At 38.1% G+C, this 22,700-nt stretch overlaps 1 protein-coding gene across 4 annotated transcripts in view; it reads left to right on the forward strand.

The window, feature by feature from the left end:
* The first annotated feature begins 6,319 nt into the window (after nucleotides 1-6,319).
* Nucleotides 6,320-22,700, forward strand: part of XI-I (myosin) — a 60,700-nt gene continuing 44,319 nt past the window's right edge. The window contains exons 1-11 of one of the 4 annotated variants that reach the window (XM_077380239.1): nucleotides 6,320-6,512; nucleotides 6,616-6,744; nucleotides 6,868-7,011; nucleotides 8,438-8,583; nucleotides 8,696-8,852; nucleotides 8,946-9,004; nucleotides 11,003-11,159; nucleotides 13,457-13,606; nucleotides 13,715-13,851; nucleotides 20,628-20,774; nucleotides 20,870-20,971. In XM_077380239.1, coding sequence (XP_077236354.1) covers nucleotides 6,625-6,744; nucleotides 6,868-7,011; nucleotides 8,438-8,583; nucleotides 8,696-8,852; nucleotides 8,946-9,004; nucleotides 11,003-11,159; nucleotides 13,457-13,606; nucleotides 13,715-13,851; nucleotides 20,628-20,774; nucleotides 20,870-20,971 — 1,319 coding nt within the window. In that variant the 5' untranslated portion in view covers nucleotides 6,320-6,512; nucleotides 6,616-6,624. Of the gene's footprint in view, nucleotides 6,513-6,582; nucleotides 6,745-6,867; nucleotides 7,012-8,437; nucleotides 8,584-8,658; nucleotides 8,853-8,945; nucleotides 9,005-11,002; nucleotides 11,160-13,456; nucleotides 13,607-13,714; nucleotides 13,852-20,627; nucleotides 20,775-20,869; nucleotides 20,972-22,700 lie in introns of those variants that run through there. The other 3 variants (XM_077380241.1, XM_077380240.1, XM_077380242.1) reach the window with 3 other exon arrangements.

The raw sequence follows: 22,700 nt of genomic DNA on the forward strand, positions 1-22,700 counted from the left end.
CGATGCCTCCAATACACTAGGGTTATAACAGGTTAATGGGCTCTAGCCCATGTAGGCCCACTACACCGGTCCATTATCCTATTGGGCTTATATTATAACATACATAGGGTTATACTATAAACCCAACAATCTCCTCCTATGTTCTACATATAGCACAAACCAAAAGATAGATAGTGTAGTGTCCAAACAAAATATTGAATCATCTATATCACAATATAAAAAAAAATCCATAATCCAATAGAAAACAATAATACTTTTAAGAATAACCAAGAGTTTTATAAATAATCTAAACTCAAACAAAGAAGTTTCACATGTAAGTGAACTATTTATTCAACTAAAAAAAAAAGTAATAGTCCCCCACAGCTCTAGAAGAATTCATTCATCAAGTAAATCATCCTTATCAAGATCTAAATCGAGGCGAGCTCTTCCATTTTTGCCAATCCCTGTAAATTACCAAATATGAATTTCATGATCCCTGTAAATTACCAAATATGAATTTCATGAAACAATGAATCCAATAATTTATGTAGAACACTAAAGAATATAGGTCTACCGGAAGAACTTAGTACAATATCATATCTGCTGAAAAACAAATATCAGTATCAATAAGCAATTGTCAAGTTTTAATACAAGAACAATACCTAAATAATTTATTTTGCAAAGAACCATTCCATGTTTTTATTTGGAATGTTACAGTCATCTTATCCAAATTCGAGTTAAGTTGTGTCATCAAGCTTGCTTTCTCAAAAAATGACATGTCATCAAATGTGAAATAACACAAAAAAACTGTAATCATCATTGAAACATAGCAAGTGCTTATCTTAGCCAATAGAGGGAGAATCGAAAATTCAAAATTACATGGATGTAGGTTAATACCTGTCTATACAGTCTTTATCCCCATCTCCCCCACAGTTTTGAATATTCGATCTTTGTTTAGTCCCTTTGTGAGAGCATCGGCCATATTATCCTCCAATCGCACATCAACAAAAGTGATACTACCTTGTTCTAGAAAAAAATTCAACATGGCATGTTTCAGCCTGAGATGTCTCCTCTTACCATTAAAGAGTGAGTTATTTACAATCGTAGCTTGATTATCACATAACACACTTAAAGAATTAATCTTTAAACGGGTCAGTTGACCGTTCATGATCAGATCTCTTATCCACTATGCTTCATCTCCTGCAGAAGCTAGAGCGTAGAGTTCTAATTTCATAGACGACAGAGCAATGTAAGTCTGTCTCTTTGACTTTCACGCAACAGCTGCTCCACCCAGTGTAAATATATCGCCACTGGTAGATTTAGTGTCTCCTAAATCTGAGCCCCACAATGCATCAGAATATCCTTCCAGGATAGGAGGATGTCCACTATAACACATAGCATTACCTAGAGTACCTTTAAGATATCTCATTAGCCTCATAAGGACATTCAAGTGCTCATGGACAAGACTACTAGCGAAACGACTCAGCATGCTTACTGTAAAGGTTGTGTCTGGTCTAGTGCAACTCACCGCATATATGAGACTACCAATCAATTTAGAATAATCCGACTGATTCACGCTGGCTCCTTCATTAGGTCTCAGCTTGTTGGTATAATCAAATGGTGTGTCAATCGGTTTACATTCACTGTATCCCCATATAGAAAGTAGTTTCTCAATGTAATGAGCCTGACTAAGAGTGATCCTTTGCATGTCAAAACTGACTTTCATACCAAGAATGGTGTCTACCACGCCAAGATCTTTCATGTAGAATTTTTTAGCCAACATTGATTTCACGTCACTCACTACAGAATAATCGGAACCAAGAATTAACATGTCGTCTACATAGAAGCAAATAATTGCAACCTTATTCGACACAGAACGAAAGTAAGGGTATTTATCGGAGTAACTGGTCTGAAAACCAAAGCTCTTTACTATCTTGTTGAATTTTTGATGCCATATTTTAGGTGCTTGTTTAAGATCATACAAATATTTGTTTAACTTACAAACTTTGTTCTCCAAACCTTCTATGATAAACACTTCAGGTTGGTTCATGTAGATTTTCTCTGTAGGTCTCCATTAAGGAAAGTCTTTATATCCATTTAATGAACAACATACTGCTCAATAGATGCTAAAGCAAGAATAATTCTTATTGTAGACAAATGACAGACCGGTGAGTAAACATGAAAGTAGTCTATTCTACTGATTTGAGTGTAGCCCTTAGCTACTAAACATGTTTTATACCGAGCTATGGATCCGTCAGAATTAAGTTTTTTCTTTAAAATCTATTTACAGCCCACAGTCTTAGCCCCCTTTGGCAAATCGACTGGCTGACAGGTTTTATTTTGTAATAGAGAGCTCATTTCATCATCAATGGCTTCTGCCCATAACAAAGAGTCCATAGATCTCATCACTTCCTTATAGGCTGATGGATCATTATCTAAATGGTAGGTCACAAATTCCTTACCAAAGTTCTTGGTTACTCGATCTCTTGTAGATATTCTTAACAGTTCTGATTCATAAATCAGTATGGGACGAGTGTCAGAAGTATTATGATCAGACTCTACATGTGATTCATTAATCATCTCTGTATAGCCTGATATGGTCAGACCACGATCTTTTAGAAATTTATTCTCAAAGAATACTGCATCTCTAGATTCTATAACCATATTGGTAGTCACATAAAAAAACCGATCAACAGCATTGTCCTCCGCACCACCTAAATTTACACAAGTGTTGCTTCTAGGCCCCACTTTTGGTCCCCTAGGGTCTTGTATCCGCACATAAGCAATACAGCCCCAAGTCTTAAGAGCGTCAAATCTACAAAGATGTTTATGCCATAACTCATAAGGAGTGGAGGTTAATTTAGAGTGTGGTACTCTATTCAGAATATGACTTACAATTAAAGTTGTTTCTCCCCAATAACAATTAGGCATACCAGCTGTCAATAACATAAAGTTTAACATTTCTGTTAACGTCCTGTTGTTTCGTTCAGCTATGCCATTAGATTGAGGCGAGTAAGGAGCAATAGTTTCAAGTATTATGCCTTGAGCGGCATAGAATTCCTTGAACTCTGTCATAGTGTACCCTCCTCCTCTATCACTTTTAAATCTTTTAATTTTTAAGGTCAATTGATTTACAACACGATTCTTGAAAATTTTAAATTTATCAAAAGCTTTATCTTTCGATTTTAACAGATAAATATGACAATATTTTGAAAAATCGTCTATAAAAGTGATTAAATACTTCCGACCTCTAGTAGTAAAACTTTTAAAATCACAGAGGTCATAATGAATTAATTCAAGAAGTTGCGTGCTCCTAGAACCTGAGCGAAAATATTTTCTTGTGATCTTAGTTTGTGAATTTGCATATGGGTTTTGTACCCAGAAAATTGAATTCAGCAAACATAAGGGTGCAATTGCAATAACCAACCACAAAGGGCACCCCATTGGTCCTTGTCAATAAAGTTTAGGGCACAAAATTATGACAATGGATAAATTATATGATGAATGGGTGTTCAACCACTTAGTTGTGGTGCAATGGAAGTACCACACTTGATATTTGATCCTACAACAGCATATGAAAAACTATGCTGCCGTTGGATCAAATATCAAGGTTGGGATGATGAATAAGTGTTCATAACTTCTCATGAAAATTGCAGAGAAATATACAATTAAAGGGACAACTATGCATACTGCCAAACTATATGGCGACCTTGCAAAAAGACAGATACAAGGACGCCCCCTTGGACCATCTCACTAAATGATTACTCCTTTAATTATGTATTTCACCGTGCCATTATTTGTGTACTCAGGTAAGATGGTTCAAATAAGGCCCCCTTGGACCAAATAAGGCTACATGTATTCGTGATTATAGAGAAATGCTAAACTAAATGACGCCCTTTCATAAAATTAGATACAAGGAGGCTCCCTTGGACCATCTCGCTTATTGATTATTCCTTTAATTGTATATTTTTCAGTATTGTACTTTGGTAAGATGGTTCCATAGGGACGTTCTTGTAACTAGTTTTTGTAAGGGCGGCCTTCAGTTTAGCATTCCTCCATAACTTGGTCTTAAACAAATATGTTATCTGGTGGGTGAAGGAAGGGACCTCAATTTCTGGACGGATCCATGGCACCCTGATGGGCCAGTGGATTATCAAACACCTATAGGCACCATGCTATCAAACATTCCAAGGAATGCATCTGTTCATGATATCCGTAATGATCCCGACTGGAAAGAAGTCCTGAACTCTGGTCCATATGGAGAGCTCACTCAGATTGTACATTCTGGTCTCTTCACAAAGGAGCTCCAAAGTTATCCCATCTGGAAGCTCACAACTGATGGCAATTTTTCTCTCATAAGTGCCTGGGAAGAAATCAGAAACCGCAATCCGCACGTACCTTGGTACTCTTCTCTTTGGTTTCCTGGTCATCTTCCTCGCCATTGCTCAGTAGTGTGGCAAGCTATTCAATCCAGATTGAGTACAAAAGACAGACTTTTCTTCTTGGGTTCCCAAAGAGACTCAACCTGTTCCCTGTGTAGATCTGAACCGGAAAGTCACCAGCATCCTTTTTTTGCTTGTTCCTATTCTAACTGTGTTTGGAGATCCATTCTTTGGAGGTTTGGGTATAGAAGAAAACCAAATAGTGGTCTCCAGAAAGAAGAAGAGTGGCTGAGAAACACCTTCAAAGGCAAGGGCCAGATTGCCAGAGCCATCATAATTGCTTTTAGCCTTTTAGTGCTACTGTGTATCACCTCTGGAAAGAGAGAAACAAACGAATATTCGAGGAAAAATCCACCCATAAGCAGCAAGAGATCGACCCTCGAGTGCAAAGGCAGAGGGCAGCTTGACTGCAAGACCCACCCGTGGGCAAGACTCGGGTACTGCATGCGAGAAGTATAATAGTTTACTTAATAACTACTTAGATCTTGATTGATTTGGATGCAATGGAAAATTTTCATTACTAAAAAAAAAAAGCCATCTCATGAGTATACATGACCCCACTACCTGTATAAAGTGTACATCTCTGCTTAGGGAGTAGGTAAAGCTTTTTATAAGAAAGGTAAAAAAAAGCTGGAATACAGGATCAGGAAATACCCAGAGAAAGCACAAATGTTTTCCACATTTAGACAGCACCTCAGAACTACTTAATAAGGGAGGAGGCCCTGTTTTTGTTTCACATATCGTGAAAGAGGCTCAAAGATATTTTGGATATCATCAAATTCCGAACTCTGTACTTGGAGCTCCACGGTATCCCATCGGAAAAGAACATAAGGATCTCAAATATCCTTGGTCTCCCCTATTTTAGCAAAGAAAAATCGTCAAGACATTGCATATGAGATCCTCCACAAGAGGACATGGCTAAACTAAACTCTGATGCCTCTTTAGCCAATGACCAGGTAGTATTGGTGGCCTCATCCGAAGCAGTGCTAGTAATATTTTGGTAATGTTTTCTTGGAATAAGGCCCCATAAACTATTTCGGAGCTCGAACTTGAAGCCATCCTGGAAGGAGTGAAGCTAGCAAGGTCTATGGATATCATAAAGTTATGGATTGTGCAATTGTCCTTGGAAGAAGAAGGTCACTCTCGAGTTACTGAAAGATCTTCTCACTTCATTTGAAATGTGGAAAGTGTCGCACCAATGGAGAGAAGCAAACCAACCGGCGGACTATCTCTCTAAACATGGCTGCCATTTGAAAGGAATCAAAATTCTTCCCAACACAGCAGAGGTCTGATATTTTGATGAACCTCGTTAAAAATGATGCCTTGGGAGTCAGCTATTGTAGAATGTAATCTTTTCCCTATGTGGACAGTTCTGTCCCTTTGCTTATGTTTGTCTGGCCTTGTGCTTGTGTTGCCCTTGTGGCCCCTTGTATTTATATCTTTTTTAGTTAATACATCTGGTCGGGGTCCTGCCTAACCCAGCTTGCCCCAAAAAAAAAAAAAGAAAAAAGAAATCTAGCTAACCAGAGGAATATCTCGGTTTATTAGCCATCTAGAGAAGAGCACCGAATTTTGAAGACAGACAAAATTACTATTTGTCCCGTTAAAAACTGTCGTGGCATTTTCGTAATACTCTCAACAGTCGGGGTTCTTTACTTCTTTCCACCCCATTTCAAGCTCGAACCAATGGTGCCTCGTGTAGGAACTAGTAACCGCGTGGCGATGCCCACGACACAACTTTCGCTATAACTTGAACATGATACGGAACTATAGACTAAAACTAGGTAGATGATATTTTCACGCTAATCCAGTACGCATGCGCCCCACACTTATAACGTGATTTGAGGTGAACAGAGGGCAACTTCAACGCTTTTTGACATCAAATCACGTTACAAGGGGCGCATGCGTAGTGCGGGAGGGGGGTGAAAATATCCTCACGCTAAAACTATTAAAGAAATAAATTCCCACAACCCCTGTCAAGTACCGCTACGATACAAATACATGTCAAAAAGGGCATTTTGCCGATTTGATTTTTGACGATCATCTTCCATGTGTTAGAGCGGGAAGTCGAAAATCCACCAGGTATCACCCGTAAGAACCTCCGCATCTTCGTTCTCTCGACGCTTTCTAGGGTTTTCTTCCTAATCGACAGAGATTCTAGGGTTTTTTTTTTTTCGTTCTTTGCTATTCGCAGAACGCAAATATGATTATTCGCAAGGGTTATAAGGTATGGGTAGAAGATAGGGATTCTGCGTGGGTGGGGGCCGAGGTCATCGATGTCACCGAAAAACTCGTCCGCGTTATTACGGATTCTGGAAAGAAGGTAAATGTTTGTATTTTGACCGTTTTGATCTCGTTTTCTGTTTTGATTTATTTCAAAGAGTTTTTTTTTTTCCAGCCTTTCTGTTTCATTTTTATAAATTTTATGTTTCAATTTTGATCGCAGATTTCAACTTCTCCTGGGAAATTGTTTCCCAGGGACACAGACGCGGATCATGGCGGTGTTGATGACATGACAAAATTGACGTATTTGAATGAGCCAGGAGTTCTTGATAACATTGCAAGGAGATACGTTCTTAATGAGATATATGTGAGTGATTTATGAATCGTTTCTGACCTAATTCGTTGTTGATTCTACAGTTCGTTTCTATTGATTTATGCATTGTTGGATTGCGACTTTTAGTAGTTATAGAACTTGCAAATGAGTGCATATTCTATGTAGAGTTTGGAGAAAAAGTTTAGGTAAATTTGATAGGCTGGATAGCTCCCCAAATTACTCCTCCAGTAGTCTGTTTTACAGTACCCCTTCAAAAAAAAAAAAAAAAAAAAAAGTGGTCCGTTTGCTAGGTGATAGGTGAGTTTAAGCGAAAACTTTTATGTATAAATATATTTCAAAAAATGTCGAAAGCTTTTATGTATAGGTGATCGACTCCATTGATCTAGTGGGCTACCTCAAGTGTTGCCAATGCCAATTGTGCGTGTGCCACATATAAAGCCTGATTGAATTTACATCCTTTGCTTAGTCTTCACCCTAGATAGGCATTGGTAGAAGACTATCATTGAAAAGATGATAATAGTCCTCTAATATATTTGGTGACAAATTAAATGTTTAGAAAAGTTATACATCTACTCTCTAAAACTTAACCCCCAGTGGATCATTGAAATCAGAAAACTTCCTTACTTTACCTTGCATTTTGGAGTGATGAAAATTAATTAAGGAGTAAACCAACACAGGGTAAGTGGATTCCTCTGAAATGGTTTCACCCCAAATGGGTTTCCCTCTTGTATTTATCCTCACTGCATAGTAGATAGGGGGGTAGATTGTTGGAGTCACACCAACTTGATCTAAGGCATCACAGAAATGGTTATCAAGGGCCCCAAGGCATCACATCAATGTGAGGGATATGACATCCACAAGTTGCAAAATTTCAAACATAAGTTTTTTTATCGACTCTTCATTTATGTATTCTCTAAAATGGTTACAAACAAGGCTTTATATACAGGCTTGGAATAAAAAAACTTTGAAATACTAAAAGACTCAAAGTGGCTAGTAACTTTCACAATTAACGACTTTGGATTTACTAAAAAACCCAAAGCAACTAGTACTTTCACTACAACTTTTAGGGAACCTAGAGAACTTAAACACCTAATTAATCTATATCTTTATACTACAAAATTACAAAACTGCCCTTCAGCCCCCAAAAGAAAATGAAAGACGACAATAACCCTATGAAATAAAGAAAAACCCTAATGCATTTCTAACGGACCCCACTATCATATTTACCCCCTCTCTCATTTTTGCGACGGATAATCCTCGCCACTCATTTTTGCAGAGTAATTTTATATTTGTTGGTGCATGATCTGAGCAAGCATCTAAAATGTTTCCTGCAGTAGTCACTGGTAGCATGGTTTGCATACTTGAATTTTATTGGATATTGCCCTCTTGAGGTACTTTAGTTTGAAATTCTAATATCTATTCAACTAAACATAAATGTGTTTATCTATGTCTTTGATAGACGTACACAGGAAGCATCTTGATTGCTGTCAACCCATTTACAAAGCTTCCTCATCTTTATAACGTGCACATGATGGAGCAATATAAAGGAGCTCGGTTTGGAGAGCTGAGTCCGCATGTTTTTGCAGTTGCTGATGCATCATACAGGTGGGTTACTCAGTTTGAGGTTTGTATGGAAATTTCAATAATGTCTATGATATATAACTTCCGTTTTTGGAACAGTGTTTTAGCCAGCTTCTGTTTGGATTTCTTTATTTAGAGCTATGATGAGCGAGGCTCGAAGCCAGTCTATATTGGTCAGTGGAGAAAGTGGGGCAGGGAAGACAGAGACAACAAAGCTGATTATGCAGTACCTTACTCACGTTGGTGGCAGGGCTTCTGGTGACGATCGAACAGTTGAGCAGCAAGTTCTTGAAGTAAGGGTTGCACTAGATTCAATTTGGTTATCTCTTAGGATTAAAGTTTGGTTGAAAATTAATTTTGCCGGGTTTGCTTTCTGTGGTTTGCAGTCAAATCCGCTCCTGGAGGCATTTGGTAATGCAAGAACTATTAGGAATGATAATTCAAGGTGTTACTCACCTAATTTGGCATATGTTCAATTGATGATTCTGTTATTTTTTCTTTGTGCTTTCTCTTGTTTAAGGTTTTGCCATTGTTGTACGTGCCATTTGGCTTACATACTCTTTTATTTGATAGTTTATTTCTCAACCAAAGTTCACATGTTTTTTCTTCCTGTACTGGGCTTAAAATGGATTTATTAGACACTAGTTCACATCCATATTAAATTCTCATTTTTTGTGAACTGGCTTCCATATTAAATTTACTAGCAGCGAATTTTCGTTTAGATACTTATTACTATAAATGCTACTTCTACTATTATTACAATTTTTGACTTCAAAGCATATTTTAAGATTGTTAATGATTCATGGATGGGCTGCTAACTTTGATAGTTCGAGTACCGTAGATTCTAGAAGCTCCCTAGGAGGGTAGAAAGCTCGCTTGGGAAGCTTTTTTTTTTTAAAAGATGACCATACATTACTAACGATGAAAATTACAAGCCAGGGACAAGTTGTCACCATCAAGTATTACATCAGAAGCATAGAGCAACAAAAAGAATACATCCAAAACTACCCATTAACATCCTCCAAATGAAAGTCGGGTATGATTATAACGGTCGATTCCAAGAATGCCCCCTCTTTTGCCAATTGATCAGATAGGTTATTTGCCGACCTCGCTTGGGAAGCTATACCCTTCTCGCTTCCAAAGTTTAGCAGGAACTCGCTTCCATCACCCGTCCTTTTAAAGTTTTTGAAGGATCCCTTCCTCTTAATTAAGACTTCACTTTTTTATTAATGTTGGATCACTTTCTTTTTGCTCTTTTTTTGGTAATGCATAACGATGTTTTCAGACCTAGAAATACTCCTACATACACTCTAAACGAGTTTATTTAAAACTTAAAGAAATTGTTTTTTTGGGAAGCAACTTTAAGAAATTGTTTAAAGTTTGAAATAAAACTTTAATAAAATTTCCTTCAAAAACTTATCCTAATTTGCCAGGGTAAATTCTGGAATAGAGTTTAACATTAAACTTAAATAACTAAAATTCAAAATTATATTGCTACAAATCCCTAAAACTTGTAACCCTTATCAACTGCGGAGTCTTACATAACTTATAACCCCTGCCAACACTCACTCTCTCCGTAACTATTGTAAACTAATCATTTCCTATACCTATATTGTGCACTTCCAATGATGCTTCCTTCACATCTCAAGTTCAGTTTCCACTACGCTTTTCACCCCATTCCTCGTAGCTTTCCCGTTTGCTCCCTTTGCCCTTGCTTCCCGCTTCAACTAAGTTACTTCTCAAAGTTACTTCCGATTTTGGCTGCTGTGCTAATGACTATCATCATTTTTTTATGTTCTTGTTGTGAAGAATGCATTTCTATAGAGTTTTGTACCACTAAAAATTTATCGATTCACTATATTATTACAGTAAATTAGCGATGTATTAACCTTTTATGGTGCATATAATATTCATAGTTGTTAATCTTCATGTTTTCTTGTTTCAATATTTTCAAATATTATGATTATATAGTTGCCATCTGTTACTCGATAAGTGCTGCTGGTTTTGTGTCCTAATGGTTATGTAGCCTTCTTTCTTATGGCCGGGTTATTTTATGTTTTCCAATTCCCTTTTGCCCGGGAATGTTGAGACAACAAGTTTTCTATAACAGGTTTTGGTACCTCCCGATCCAATTATCTTTAGGGGAAAATAATCTTTTTTCAAGTGTTCTGCCTGTTGAATATTAGATCCCGATTTTTTATTTTCTATTTTGTCTAAACCAACTTTTGACATTTTCTTCTGAATGCAACTTCATTCCCACATTACGGTTCCGGACATTCTTCATCTGCAAATTTGTTTTGCATGTGCCATGTGGGATGTATCTCCATCTTCCTTCCATTTTTTCTTTTATTTTCTTTTTACTTGTCTTATGATTTACAACCATTTACCTGCTAGCCTGCATAATTTATTTGGTTGGTTCTTATCCACTGTGTATTTTCTGCAGTCGTTTTGGGAAGTTTGTTGAGATCCAGTTCGATGCCAATGGTAGGATATCTGGTGCTGCGATTAGAACCTACCTTTTGGAACGGTCTCGTGTTGTGCAGATAACTGATCCTGAAAGGAATTACCATTGTTTCTATCAGTTATGTGCTTCTGGGAAGGTTTACATTTCAAATCTTGCACTCTTTTTTTTTGAATGGTAGTCAAAGCTTGCACTTTAATTATGCTGTACACATGCATGGGAGAGTGTGGATGATTATAGATTTTAGACTTCTACCTTTCTTTTGAATGGTAGACTTCTACCTTCTTTCTCAAAATTTAAAACCTTGGTTATTCCCTACATTTGTATCTACAATTATTTTGTAAATAAATTTATACCATTTCAAGCATAGTTTTGAAACTCTCCTGCGTCCGCGTCGACTCCCTTTTACCTCGGCCGCGTTCCGCATTGCGGTGCACCCGTATTTGCCCTAGAGAGTCAATAAAAATTCCTTTGAATCTCCCAAGTTATGACTGCGTCGACCGAGTACTCAGCCATCTCAACCGAGTATTCAGCCGCTTCAACCGCATTCTTGGCCGCGTCTGTCCTGAGTCGACAAGGATTTTTCTCTGGCCGCGTTCTACGCCGTATCCTTGTTTTTTAACACCGATTTTAAGATTTGACGGGGAGGTGATTTTTGGCAATGGATAGATTGATTATGAAAGCTACTTCAATTAGAAACTTGCCATATTAGGAATAGCCTACGCTCTTATTTACTAGAATGTTTGTTGTAGGTATGTGTAGGCATTCTGTTTTTCACAACTCTTTCTTGTTTTTAGTATATCTTGGTGGCAGAGTTATTTGCTTCTGCTGTGATATGTCATAATGGAGTTATAATGATTTGCTGATATACTGCTTTGAGGATTATGCATGCTACTACATCACTTTAGATTCTGTTGAACTTTTGCTTCCGGTGGCCTATTTAGTGTCTATATTGGTTGTCTGCTCTGTCTATATTCTGTATATTATGCTCCAATCTCAGACAGTCAATTTGTAAAAACTCACTTGGTGCTCTGCTTTGTCTATATTCTTTTAATTGTGTTCCAATTGCAGACAGTCTCTCTCTCTCTCTCTCTCTCTCTCTCTCTGTGTGCGCGCGCGTGTGCGTGAAACCACTGTTTCAAAACTTCTCGAGTCTTTTGTTGACTCGCCGAGTTGACTCCCCTTTATGAGTTCTTGTCTGATTCCGTGTTTGCCCTACCAAGTTTATCAAAAGTCCTTTGACTGTCCTGAGTTATGACCACGTCAACCGAGTACTTGGCTGTGTCCACCGAGTACTGTGTCTCTATTACGTCGGGCCACACTGTCAACTGGGATTTTGGATTTGCTTTGGCCGCATTTTGGCCAGCATCCGTGCTTTGGAATTCTGGTAAAAGCTCACCTGGTCAATCATTGACTCATCTGAGTAGATTGCTTTCAACCCTTCTAGGCTGATGAAAAGCTTGTTTGACCTGAGTCAATAAAAAACTTGTCGTGTCAATCACTGACTCGATTGAGTCAACTCAGTTCTGTGTTGGACATGACTATGTATGAGTTTTTAAACATCGCAGACTGTTTAGAAACTTGATTAAGTACTTCTAAAACTAAAACAACATGACTTAAATCAAATTCCGATTGAGTTGAATGGTGTCTTTGTTCAATTAAGTGATTGAATGAAAAGTTTTCCTAAATTTTATCTTGAAAAAAGTCAACATAGTAAGTATTTAAGTTTCAAAATCACTTGGACCTGGTTCTTTCCCGACTTTGAGTCCGACTCAGGTTTCCAAGTTAAAAAAACTTTGTTTACAGTGGCAAATGCAGTACTGGGGATGCCACATTTTTATGTGAATAATAGTTTTCATGTACTCATGTCTTGAAAGTGAAACTCAATTTTTCATAAGGATGCTGTTTTATCTTTTTTTCTTTTCGAAGTGGTGATAAATTTTATCAGATTCAGGTGTTGGCTTAGTGTCGATGAGGAACTTTCAGAGATGTTACATGACATCTTAATTTGCACTTCTGGTCTCTCCACTTCTCCACTTCTCCCCTAATTCCCTTTTTCATTTTTCATCCTAGCAATGCGAATGATATAGACGGTTCCCATTGCACATTAGCTAATACCTTCTGGAGTCTGGTTAATAATTTGTAGGGTTTGTATAGCGAGGGGTTAATTCGTGGCTCTTCTGTTACCATCTATGCTTGCTTTATAGGATTTATGTTAAGCATCTGTGCTTTTGTTGCAACTTTCCCTTCTTTTTCTTAAATATTTTTAATTGCTGTAGGGTTGCTCTAGTTTCTCGTTTTATATTTGTTATTCATTTTCTATCTTGCAGAGTGGTGAGTGTGGGATTTAGGTTGCACCTTATGTTATGTCATATTATCATAATGGAAGATTTTGAAGCTTACCGATTTTAGCCTTCATGCTGCCTTATACTTTAGGATGCTGAGAAGTACAAGCTAGGCCATCCAAGTAACTTCCATTATCTAAATCAAAGCAAAATCTATGAGTTGGATGGAGTAAACAGTGCGGAGGAATACATAAAAACAAGGAGGGCAATGGATATAGTTGGCATAAGCCTTGATGAACAGGTTTTAAACTTTTTGGTACTTTTATAATTTTGTTATAATTGTTGGTCATTTTTCATTGTTTTTTAGTGATAAATTTTTACCTTTGTCTCACTTATTTCGATTTTTTAGGAAGCCATATTCCGCACCTTGGCTGCCATTCTCCATTTGGGCAACATCGAATTTTCTCCTGGCAAAGAGCATGATTCATCAGCACTTAAGGATGAGAAATCTAGATCTCATCTTCAGGTGGCTGCTAATTTATTCATGTAAGTGATTTTAGCAGGGTAATATGAAAGTGACACTTGTTGTTTATGGCCCTTTGAAGTTCGAACTCTGATTATGTGTAGTGTATTTGTATTTTATTCTTGGATTTTTTGTACATTAATCATTTATGCTATATGCATGGGCTGTGCTGGTTGCATCATAAGTCGCAGCTTATGTTTCAAAATTTACATGTTTTGTTGGGCAGTTTTATTTTTTATTTCTTTCTTCCATAACCATGGTTTTCCATTTGGGTTGTGCTTTTCTTCTGATAAATAATGACTTCTACTTCTATAAGAGAAAGAATTAATGAGTTACCAGTGGGGTAGTGTTGCCCTATAGTTTTTTTTTATTGAGAATGGTTTCATTAGTTGAAAGCCAGAAAAACAGTAAGACTGATGAGTTTAAAAGGAAAACAGCCAAAATAAAGTAGAAAAACAAACAAGTAGACGAAGCGATGGAAAAAACAAAAATAGAAATCCTCAGGAGGGAGATGATCGATTGTCGTCGGCTCTGCGCTATCAACTCAAGAGTTTTCTCAATAGCACCTGCAAACCTCCATAGATAGAAAATTCCATCTCTCACTCAATTAATCACTTTCGGGGAATCTCCTTCAGTATGAGCTGATCAAGGCTGAGTCTGATCCGCTTGCCAGGCTCCACTAAGGAGCGCAAGAATCTCCGCCTCATTAAATCTCTCTCTCTCCATTAGGACCAAAAAAGTCCAACTAACTTCACTCTTAGAACTCCTAAGAAGCCCCCAATTTCAACCAGGTTCGGATTGCGAATGTTCGTTCCATCGAAGTAAAGCTTCCAAAACTCAAGAGGGGGAGGTCCCCACCTAGGATTGAGATGCTTCTTTTTGCACCTGCTTATTAGGATCTCCTCCCAATACCAATGAAAGGAAATCTCAATTCTCAAAAATACTATGGAAACTCAGAGGAGTCGCTGGCCGATAGAATTTGCCCTATAGTTAACCATCTCGTTGTATTATCTCTAGCCTGATTGTTTGTTACGTTATTTGCTTCCATCAAAATGTCTCATGACATGTCAATGTTTGGGGATACATCCATGATTTTAAACTTCATCGACATGTGTAGACTTTTTTTGGGAGCGAAGTTTGATTTCTTGCGATGCACTACATGACCAAAAAGTTACATATATTCATGAAATATTAATGACATTCACTTTCAAAATATGTGAACTATCTATGTTTAGAATGAACCTTACTACTCCAGACATGCGTTTTCTAGAATGACCCTTACTATTCTAGACATGCGCGGCAACACATGTCACTAGGTGTTTGATAATGGTTGGTTGTCTTGTTTATGCGATGGTTTGTAGGTGTTTATTTGTGCTTATTTTGGCATTTTCATCTTAAATTTCCATCGTTTCCATGCACTATAAACTTCCATGAGTTTTACAAGATTTCCATAGTCTTCCATGGACATCCACAAAGTACTTCCACATTCATGGGGACTGAAGTCCATACGAAATTAACATTTGAAACCTTGGATACATTTAGAGTTTCATTGACAATCTGTGCAAGTCCTTGAGGACCCATGCCGCACATTGTTCCTGAAGCAATTGCATTTAAAGAGCCACCTGCCACCAATTGTTAACTTACTAGATTTTGTAGAAGGTTTGAAACCCTTTATAGGCCTTGCTTCTACTCCATTTTCTCAGCTGTGGGTCATCCAGAATTCAATCTCTCTCATCACCATTTATGTTTTTCTGGAAGCAACGTAAATGATGGAATTTTAAATTTCCAATTCACATAAATTCAAACGTCAAAGGCAAACTAGGTTACAACTAAGGTCGAAATGGAAAATATTGTCTATATACTTTTTAAGATTTCAAGTGACAGTTTCAAGTCTCAATTCGCCAACATATTAAGCAGATTCATATGACAGTTTCAAGTCTCAATTCGGCTACCTATTAAGCAGATTCATATTAAAGGGACCAATGGTACAGTCTCACCACTAGAAACATTTAGACACCATTGGAACTGAGATTTGGTGTTCGCTTTTTGATAGAGATGTTAAATCACTAATTGTAACTTAAAATATGCATATTTCATTTTTTTTAAAAAATTCATACTTCTCTGCCTCTATAAGTCCTAATATGCATTAGTTACGGTAAGTAGATAGAATAGAATATTTTGAGGGTCACTCGACCCCATTTCAGGTTCTGTCCATTTCAACTTTCGAGATATGAATGTTTGTGTGAGGAGGTTTTTGAGTTTTCATTGCTTCTGCTCAATAAATTAGAAAGCTTTGTTTTGTAATAGATTTCTTTCATCAAGAAGGTGTTAGATGCATTTGGTAAATACATGGAATACAATATGTTGAGGGGTCGCCCGACCCCATTTTAGAGCTTTACCCATTTCCCACTTTCTAGAGCTGAATGTTCACACACGGATGTTTTCATTGGCTTCCAGTTCCCAACCATACGTGTTGTCTTGTATGAATCTTTATTATTCTTTGATTTCAAATGCTACAAGTGTGGTCTCTAAATTTCCTTTATGCCCTTGCTATCATGTGAAATGTAGTCTCATTTTGCTAAACGCCTATTGCAGCAAATGGGGTTAATGCATGATGGAAAAATATAAAAGCTGTATAATTTCTTCACCATCCCCAATTCTACTTGTTAGAAATGAGCTAGGGTTAGAGAGAGGAAGAAGAAGAGGAGTAGAGAAGATGGGAAGTCTCCACTATAGAGCCCCTCGTGAATATGATGTATAGAGAAGAAGGGATAGAGAAGATAACCAACGATGGGGAAACCATCATCTAGTGACAAGGTCAACGGCATGAACATCGTCGCCTGATGACAAGAAGAAAAGGAGGGAAACGATAAACCAACCAACGATGGATACACCATCGTCTGGAGATTAGGTTGATGACATGAACATCGTTGCCTGAAAAGAGGCGACCAACGATGGGGAAACAATCACCCGGAAAAGAGAGGTCGACGGAAAAAGATCGTTGCCTGTAAGAGAGCCGGCCAATGATGGATATGGAAGCCATTGCCCGGAAAAGGAGGGAGAAGATAACCGACCAACGATGGGGAAACCATCGCCTGGAGACATGGCTGACGGCATGAACATCGTCGGATGAAAAGGAGCCGACCAATGATGGGGACACTATCGCCCGGAAAAGTGACGTCGATGGGAAAAGACCGTCGCCTGTAAGAGAGCCAACTAACGATGGATATGGAAGCCATTGCCCGGAAAAGAGGGGATAAGGCATAAAGCTGAGAAGACAAAGACTGATTAGGGAGCACAACAACACTCCCCCTCGGGCGAAACTACATAAGCCAGGAGAAGACAAGAAAAGACAACAAGGAAGGCGATATTAACCACCAAGGGGATGGACGAAGATCATAAAGAGAAGACGATAACACTCTCCCTTAAGAAAAGACAACATATCAACACTCTCCCAAAAGAAAATACGAAGAAAAAGACAACATCAAGAGAAAGCGATAACTCCAAGGAAAACATGACAACACCCCCCCTCAAGTTGAAGGTCGAATACCACTAACTTGCAACGAAAAGCGAAGACAAACAAGGCACCACACCTCTCAGACATTTCATTGAACATTTGGTGTGCGCTTTGAAGGAGACAAAGAAACGAAGACAAATAAGGCACTACACCTCTCTTAGACACTTGGGCAAACACTTGGTGTGCGCCTTGAAGAACTACATAAAAGACATATAAAGCAATCATCGAAGACAATGTAAAGAAAGATATGGCAATGTAAAGAAAGATATGACATCAACACAATAAATAAGAGAACCACAAGAAAAAAATACAAGACAACAAGAAAAACAATACAAGGCAACACTCCCTCTCAAGTTGAGGCCGAAGGCCTTCAACTTGAAACGAAAAGAAGAATTTCATGGCACAAAATTTCTTTCGGACATTTCATCGAACATTTGTTGGGCACCTTGGAGAGGAAGACAAAAGACATGAACCACAACATATATAGAGGGAGAAAAACAAAGATGAGGATGGAGGACAACAAGACAACACTCCATTCGGCAACCCAACCTTGCGCGAGAGAGCGAGAGCGAGAGTTGGGCGAGTGAAGGGAAATGAGAATGAGGGAGTTTGAGGGAGATATAGAGAGATTTTAGGGTTTTGACAAAAGAAGAGAAGGGTTTGCCGAGAAACTCAAACTAAAAAAAGGAGGGAGGGAAATAGACGCGCGAGAATGAGATGACGTGAATTAGGGGTGGACATGGTTCGGTTCGGTTCGATTCGATTCTGGGGTGAACCCAGAACCGAACCACCTATTGTCGGTTCCCAGGTTCTGGAACCAGAACCGAACCATGTGAACCTGGAACCGAACCGAACCAGAACCGAATAATTCGGTTCTGGTTCGGTTCGGTTCTGGGTTTGCAACAGTAAAAAAAAATGGTTGGTTTTTAAACCAAGTGAACCTGAAAATTCTGAAATACATCCTCATACTAAACACTGAACCAAATCAGTGTCCTCCAAATGCTATCAAAACCAGAAACCCTAGGTAGAACAAACATGAGACACTACCAAAAAGACATTTTCGGAGCAAATTCGACTAAAATATATCTCAAATCCATGAATGAACAGTTCTGCTAGTACACAAACCAAATCAGAGTCCTCCAAATGTAATCAAAACCAGAAATATGAATGTTGAACAGTAAAAAAAAAGGAATTACAACAAAAAAAAAAAAACCACAAATAAAAATCAGAGTACAAGATCCATTTATCAGCCAGGAAACAAGTACTAGATGTGAAAAATCGAGTAAAAAAGCAGAGGACTATGAAACTTACCTTGATTCTTTGAAAAAGTTCTTGAAGAAGAAAGAGAAAACAGAAATTGAAAGAGGGATAAAGAGGGATTAATACATACCTTCTTCTTTTTCTTCTTCTTCTTCTTCTTTTTTTTCTTCTTCATCTTCTCACGGCAGCAATTGATGCCGGAGTGGAGGCAGAAACGATCTAGGGTTACGTTAGGTTAGAACAGTGGAGGCAAAAAAGATCTGGTTTCTTATCTTTTCTTGTTTCTTTTTTCTTAATTTCTTTTGTCTTAAAAATGATATCAGCAGCCCCTTTTGTCATACGAATTTGTTATAAAGTTAAAAATGATATCAACACCCCCCACTTAATACTAATAGTTAATATAATTGTCGGTTCGGTTCGGTTCTCGGTTCCAGGTCCCCAAACCCAGAACCGAACCGAAAGCCATCGGTTCCCAGATTCGGGACCCAGAACCGAACCGTGAAGTTCCAGAACCGAACCGAACCGAACCGAAGCAGCCGGTTCGGTTCGGTTCTTCGGTTAAAACCGGAACCATGTCCAGCCCTAACGTGAATGATAGAGGAACTCTTCTTCTTTCCAGCTTCCCTAGGATCTTTGCTATGATACCATGTTAGAAATGAGCTAGGGTTAGAGACAGGAAGAAGAAGAGTAGACTCCACTAGGGAGCTCCTCATGAATATGATGTATATATAGGCCCAAACTAGGGCAACAATGTACAATGACTATAATACCCCTAACTACTACAAGTAATGTCTAAACTACCATAATACATTATTCAACACTGCTCAGTTTTTTTTCCTTGAAATGTTGTGAACTGATATAATTAAGACGGGAGGTTGCTCTCTGTATCCCAGATGTTCTTATTTTACTCGGTTCTACTCAGTTCCTTTTTCCTTGTCTGGTCCATCCTTTTATTTTCTTCTTTATGAACTCAAATTTATTTGGTATTGAGTGTTTCCTAAATTGATTTATACATCCACACACCTTTGGCATGGTGCAAAGTTCCGTTTTCTCTGTGTGATGCTTCAACATGTGGACCTCTCTTTTTTTTAACTTGGCTACGATAGTCCACGCTACATTTGTGTTTCTAAACGCTGATGCAAGACAAAATGGGTCCAAAGCAAATCCTTTTGACTTGGCTCGGCAAGGCCAACTGCTCAGTTGACGCAGTTATAACTTAGGAGGGTCAAAGGATTTGATTGACTTGGTAGGGCAAAACGTGGTATCATACAAGAACTCAGCCAAGGTAAACGGGTGTCGGCTCGGGCAAGTCAATGATTGGTGTGTGGAGTTTTGAAGCAGTGCCCTAGATAAATCAGTGTTCCTTCAGGTTCTTTACTTCACATACTGAGACCCTCATTAAGATAGGATTAGATCTTTAGTCCTTTTGGTTTTTTTTTGTATTTTTCTTATTTTATATAAAAGGAGATGAGTAGAGGGAAGAATACACATTGGGCCCACAACCTTGACTGGGCATATCTTTTTGTACCGGCACTTGGGCTAGCATTTCACTTTGGCCTACACACGATTACTAAAATCTCTGTTTATCAGTTATTTACCTATAGTTTCTGTCAGTTGTCAATTCAATCGAGTAGTTAATACTTATCCGTGTGGACAAACAACTCTGCTGAGTTAATTAGTTTTTGCTGGGTACATAGTTTTTAATGGAACCCATAAGCCATCTTCTACACTTCATTGCTCTTTTTTTTAGTGGAAGCCATTAGGCATCTTCAACACTTCATTGCTTTTTACTGTTTTTTTTTTTTCAGTATTTTTATTCTACGGTTTGGAATTGGCTCATTCTGTTTCTTTATTTAATATTCCATTGCTTGCTTGACAATGACTGGTGTTGTTTTTATACCACTCCATTTAGGTGCTTTTACCTTTTGTAGATATTTAAAGCTTTTCGGTCAGTGGCTATTGGTCTTCGCTAATCTACACAGCCAGATAATTTTTTATATTTTTATTTTAATTCTTCTTCAGGTGCGATGCAAACCTTTTGCTTGCAACACTGTGCACACGTTCAATACAGACTCGTGAAGGAAGTATTGTTAAAGCTCTTGATTGTAATGCTGCCATTGCTAGTCGTGATGCTTTAGCAAAGACCATTTATTCTCGGTTATTTGACTGGTATATATGTTCTCATTGCTTTTCAAGAGTTTTTATATTGTATTTTCTGCCATGATCAGAAATAACAGATCTTTTATTCTTAATGTTTGTTTCAGGTTGGTTGAGAAAATTAATAGGTCTGTTGGGCAGGACCTTGATTCTAGGATACAAATTGGAGTTTTGGATATTTATGGCTTTGAATGCTTTACGAACAACAGGTCATTTACAATATCTAAAATTCAGATGTTGAATTTAAACTGTTCTCTCACCTTTTCACATTGTTCTTACAGTTTTTATTTGCGCTGTTACTTTGAGCATGTGCAGAAATTGTTTGACTTAGTGACTTCATCTACATTCTTTATTATGTCTTGCTAGCATGAGATTGTATTACAGCATGTGAAAAGACATTATACTGTGTTGAGTCCTTGGGATTTTATGGATGCCATTCTTTTTTTAGCGTGTACATGTATAGTCACATTACATGTATCGGTGACTATATTTCTGTAATACTTGTCCCGAACTTGTGTTGATAATATGTGGAATCTTGTACTGTTCTGTTTCTGGATCACATTTTTTGAAGCTCTGTTATGGACTTATGGGGACCTCAGCAGTCCAAGAGATCTTGGGCTGAACGTCACCGTACAAGTGGCACATTTGTATGCTTGCTAATCCATCATTAGTCCATACAGTTGGATCTCATCCCATGCTTAGTGCCGATTCCATATGATTGATGAACGTCCGAAAAATTAATTCGTCAAAACTATTTCTCAAAAACTCATTGACTTAGTCCATGACTGGCCCCAGTCAACTTGATTTTGGCCCTATTGAGTTAATCAAATACTCCTTTGAGTCAATAAAAAACTCTCCAAGGCAAAATCGAGTTTTGTCTTGGGTTTGTAGTTACGGGTCAAAATACCCACGTTTTAAAATCTGTTGGAAAGAAATCAGTGCTTAAGCACCCCTGTCAAACACATGTATGGCGGGGTTGATAGTCCAAAAAGCATTTATGCATATTTGCAAATTTAGTTCAATCTGCAAATCAGTAAATTCACGAGGCTGCTACAAATGCATACATTTTTTTGCTTGCCTTAATGTAGGAACCAACAACAGTGAAAAAATGTTCAATATGCTTTCTGTGTTTATGCCACCAATAAAACTTGTGGCATCACTTCTTAGGTTTTGGTGCTGGCTGTGTTTTTATTCTTTGTGTTTCATCACTGATCATGTGAGTTCTGGAGAGAGAGAGAGAGAGAGAGAGAGAGAGAGAGAGAGAGAGAGAGAGAGAGAGAGAGAGAGAGAGAGAGAGAGAGAGAGAGAGAGAGAGAGAGAGAGAGAGACTGCGCGAAGCCCACAGGGACATGATCAAGGACATCACATCCTTGGAGAATTTCTTGCAGGAGAGGTTCAAAGTCGGCGCAAAGGCTGGAGCCCTTGGAGATTCCATCACCATCTTGCGTATCACGGAATCCGTCACCTCCAACAATCCCATCTCCAAGAGGTACTTGAAATACCTAACCAAGATGTACCTGAAGAAGCACAATGTGAGAGACTGGCCGTGAGTCATTGCTTCTAACAAGGATCTCAACATGTATGAGCTTCAATGTTTCAATATTGCCGAAAATGAAGCCGAAGAAGAAGATTGGTCCTCTCTCTCTCTTTCTCATGTTTAGCTATCCATTTAAAGACCTTATTATTACTTTTGCCTTGGAACCAATTATATGTTCATTGCTCTATGAAGCTCTTAAATGAATCGATTCAATTTGTATGTGTTAAAAAAAATGGGTTCTGACCATCCAAAAAAAAGTGACATACCTAACCAAGATGTACCCGAAGAAGCACATGTATGGCTGTGATTCACTTCTTCTAACAAGGATCTCAACATGTATGAGCTGCAATGTTTCAATATTGCCGAAAATGAAGCCGAAGAAGAAGATTGATCCTCTCTCT

This window comes from Tasmannia lanceolata, unplaced genomic scaffold (genome assembly GCF_043159265.1).
Source record: "Tasmannia lanceolata isolate RefF3 unplaced genomic scaffold, GAP_Taslan_0.1 ptg000005l, whole genome shotgun sequence".
Lineage (NCBI taxonomy): Eukaryota > Viridiplantae > Streptophyta > Magnoliopsida > Canellales > Winteraceae > Tasmannia > Tasmannia lanceolata.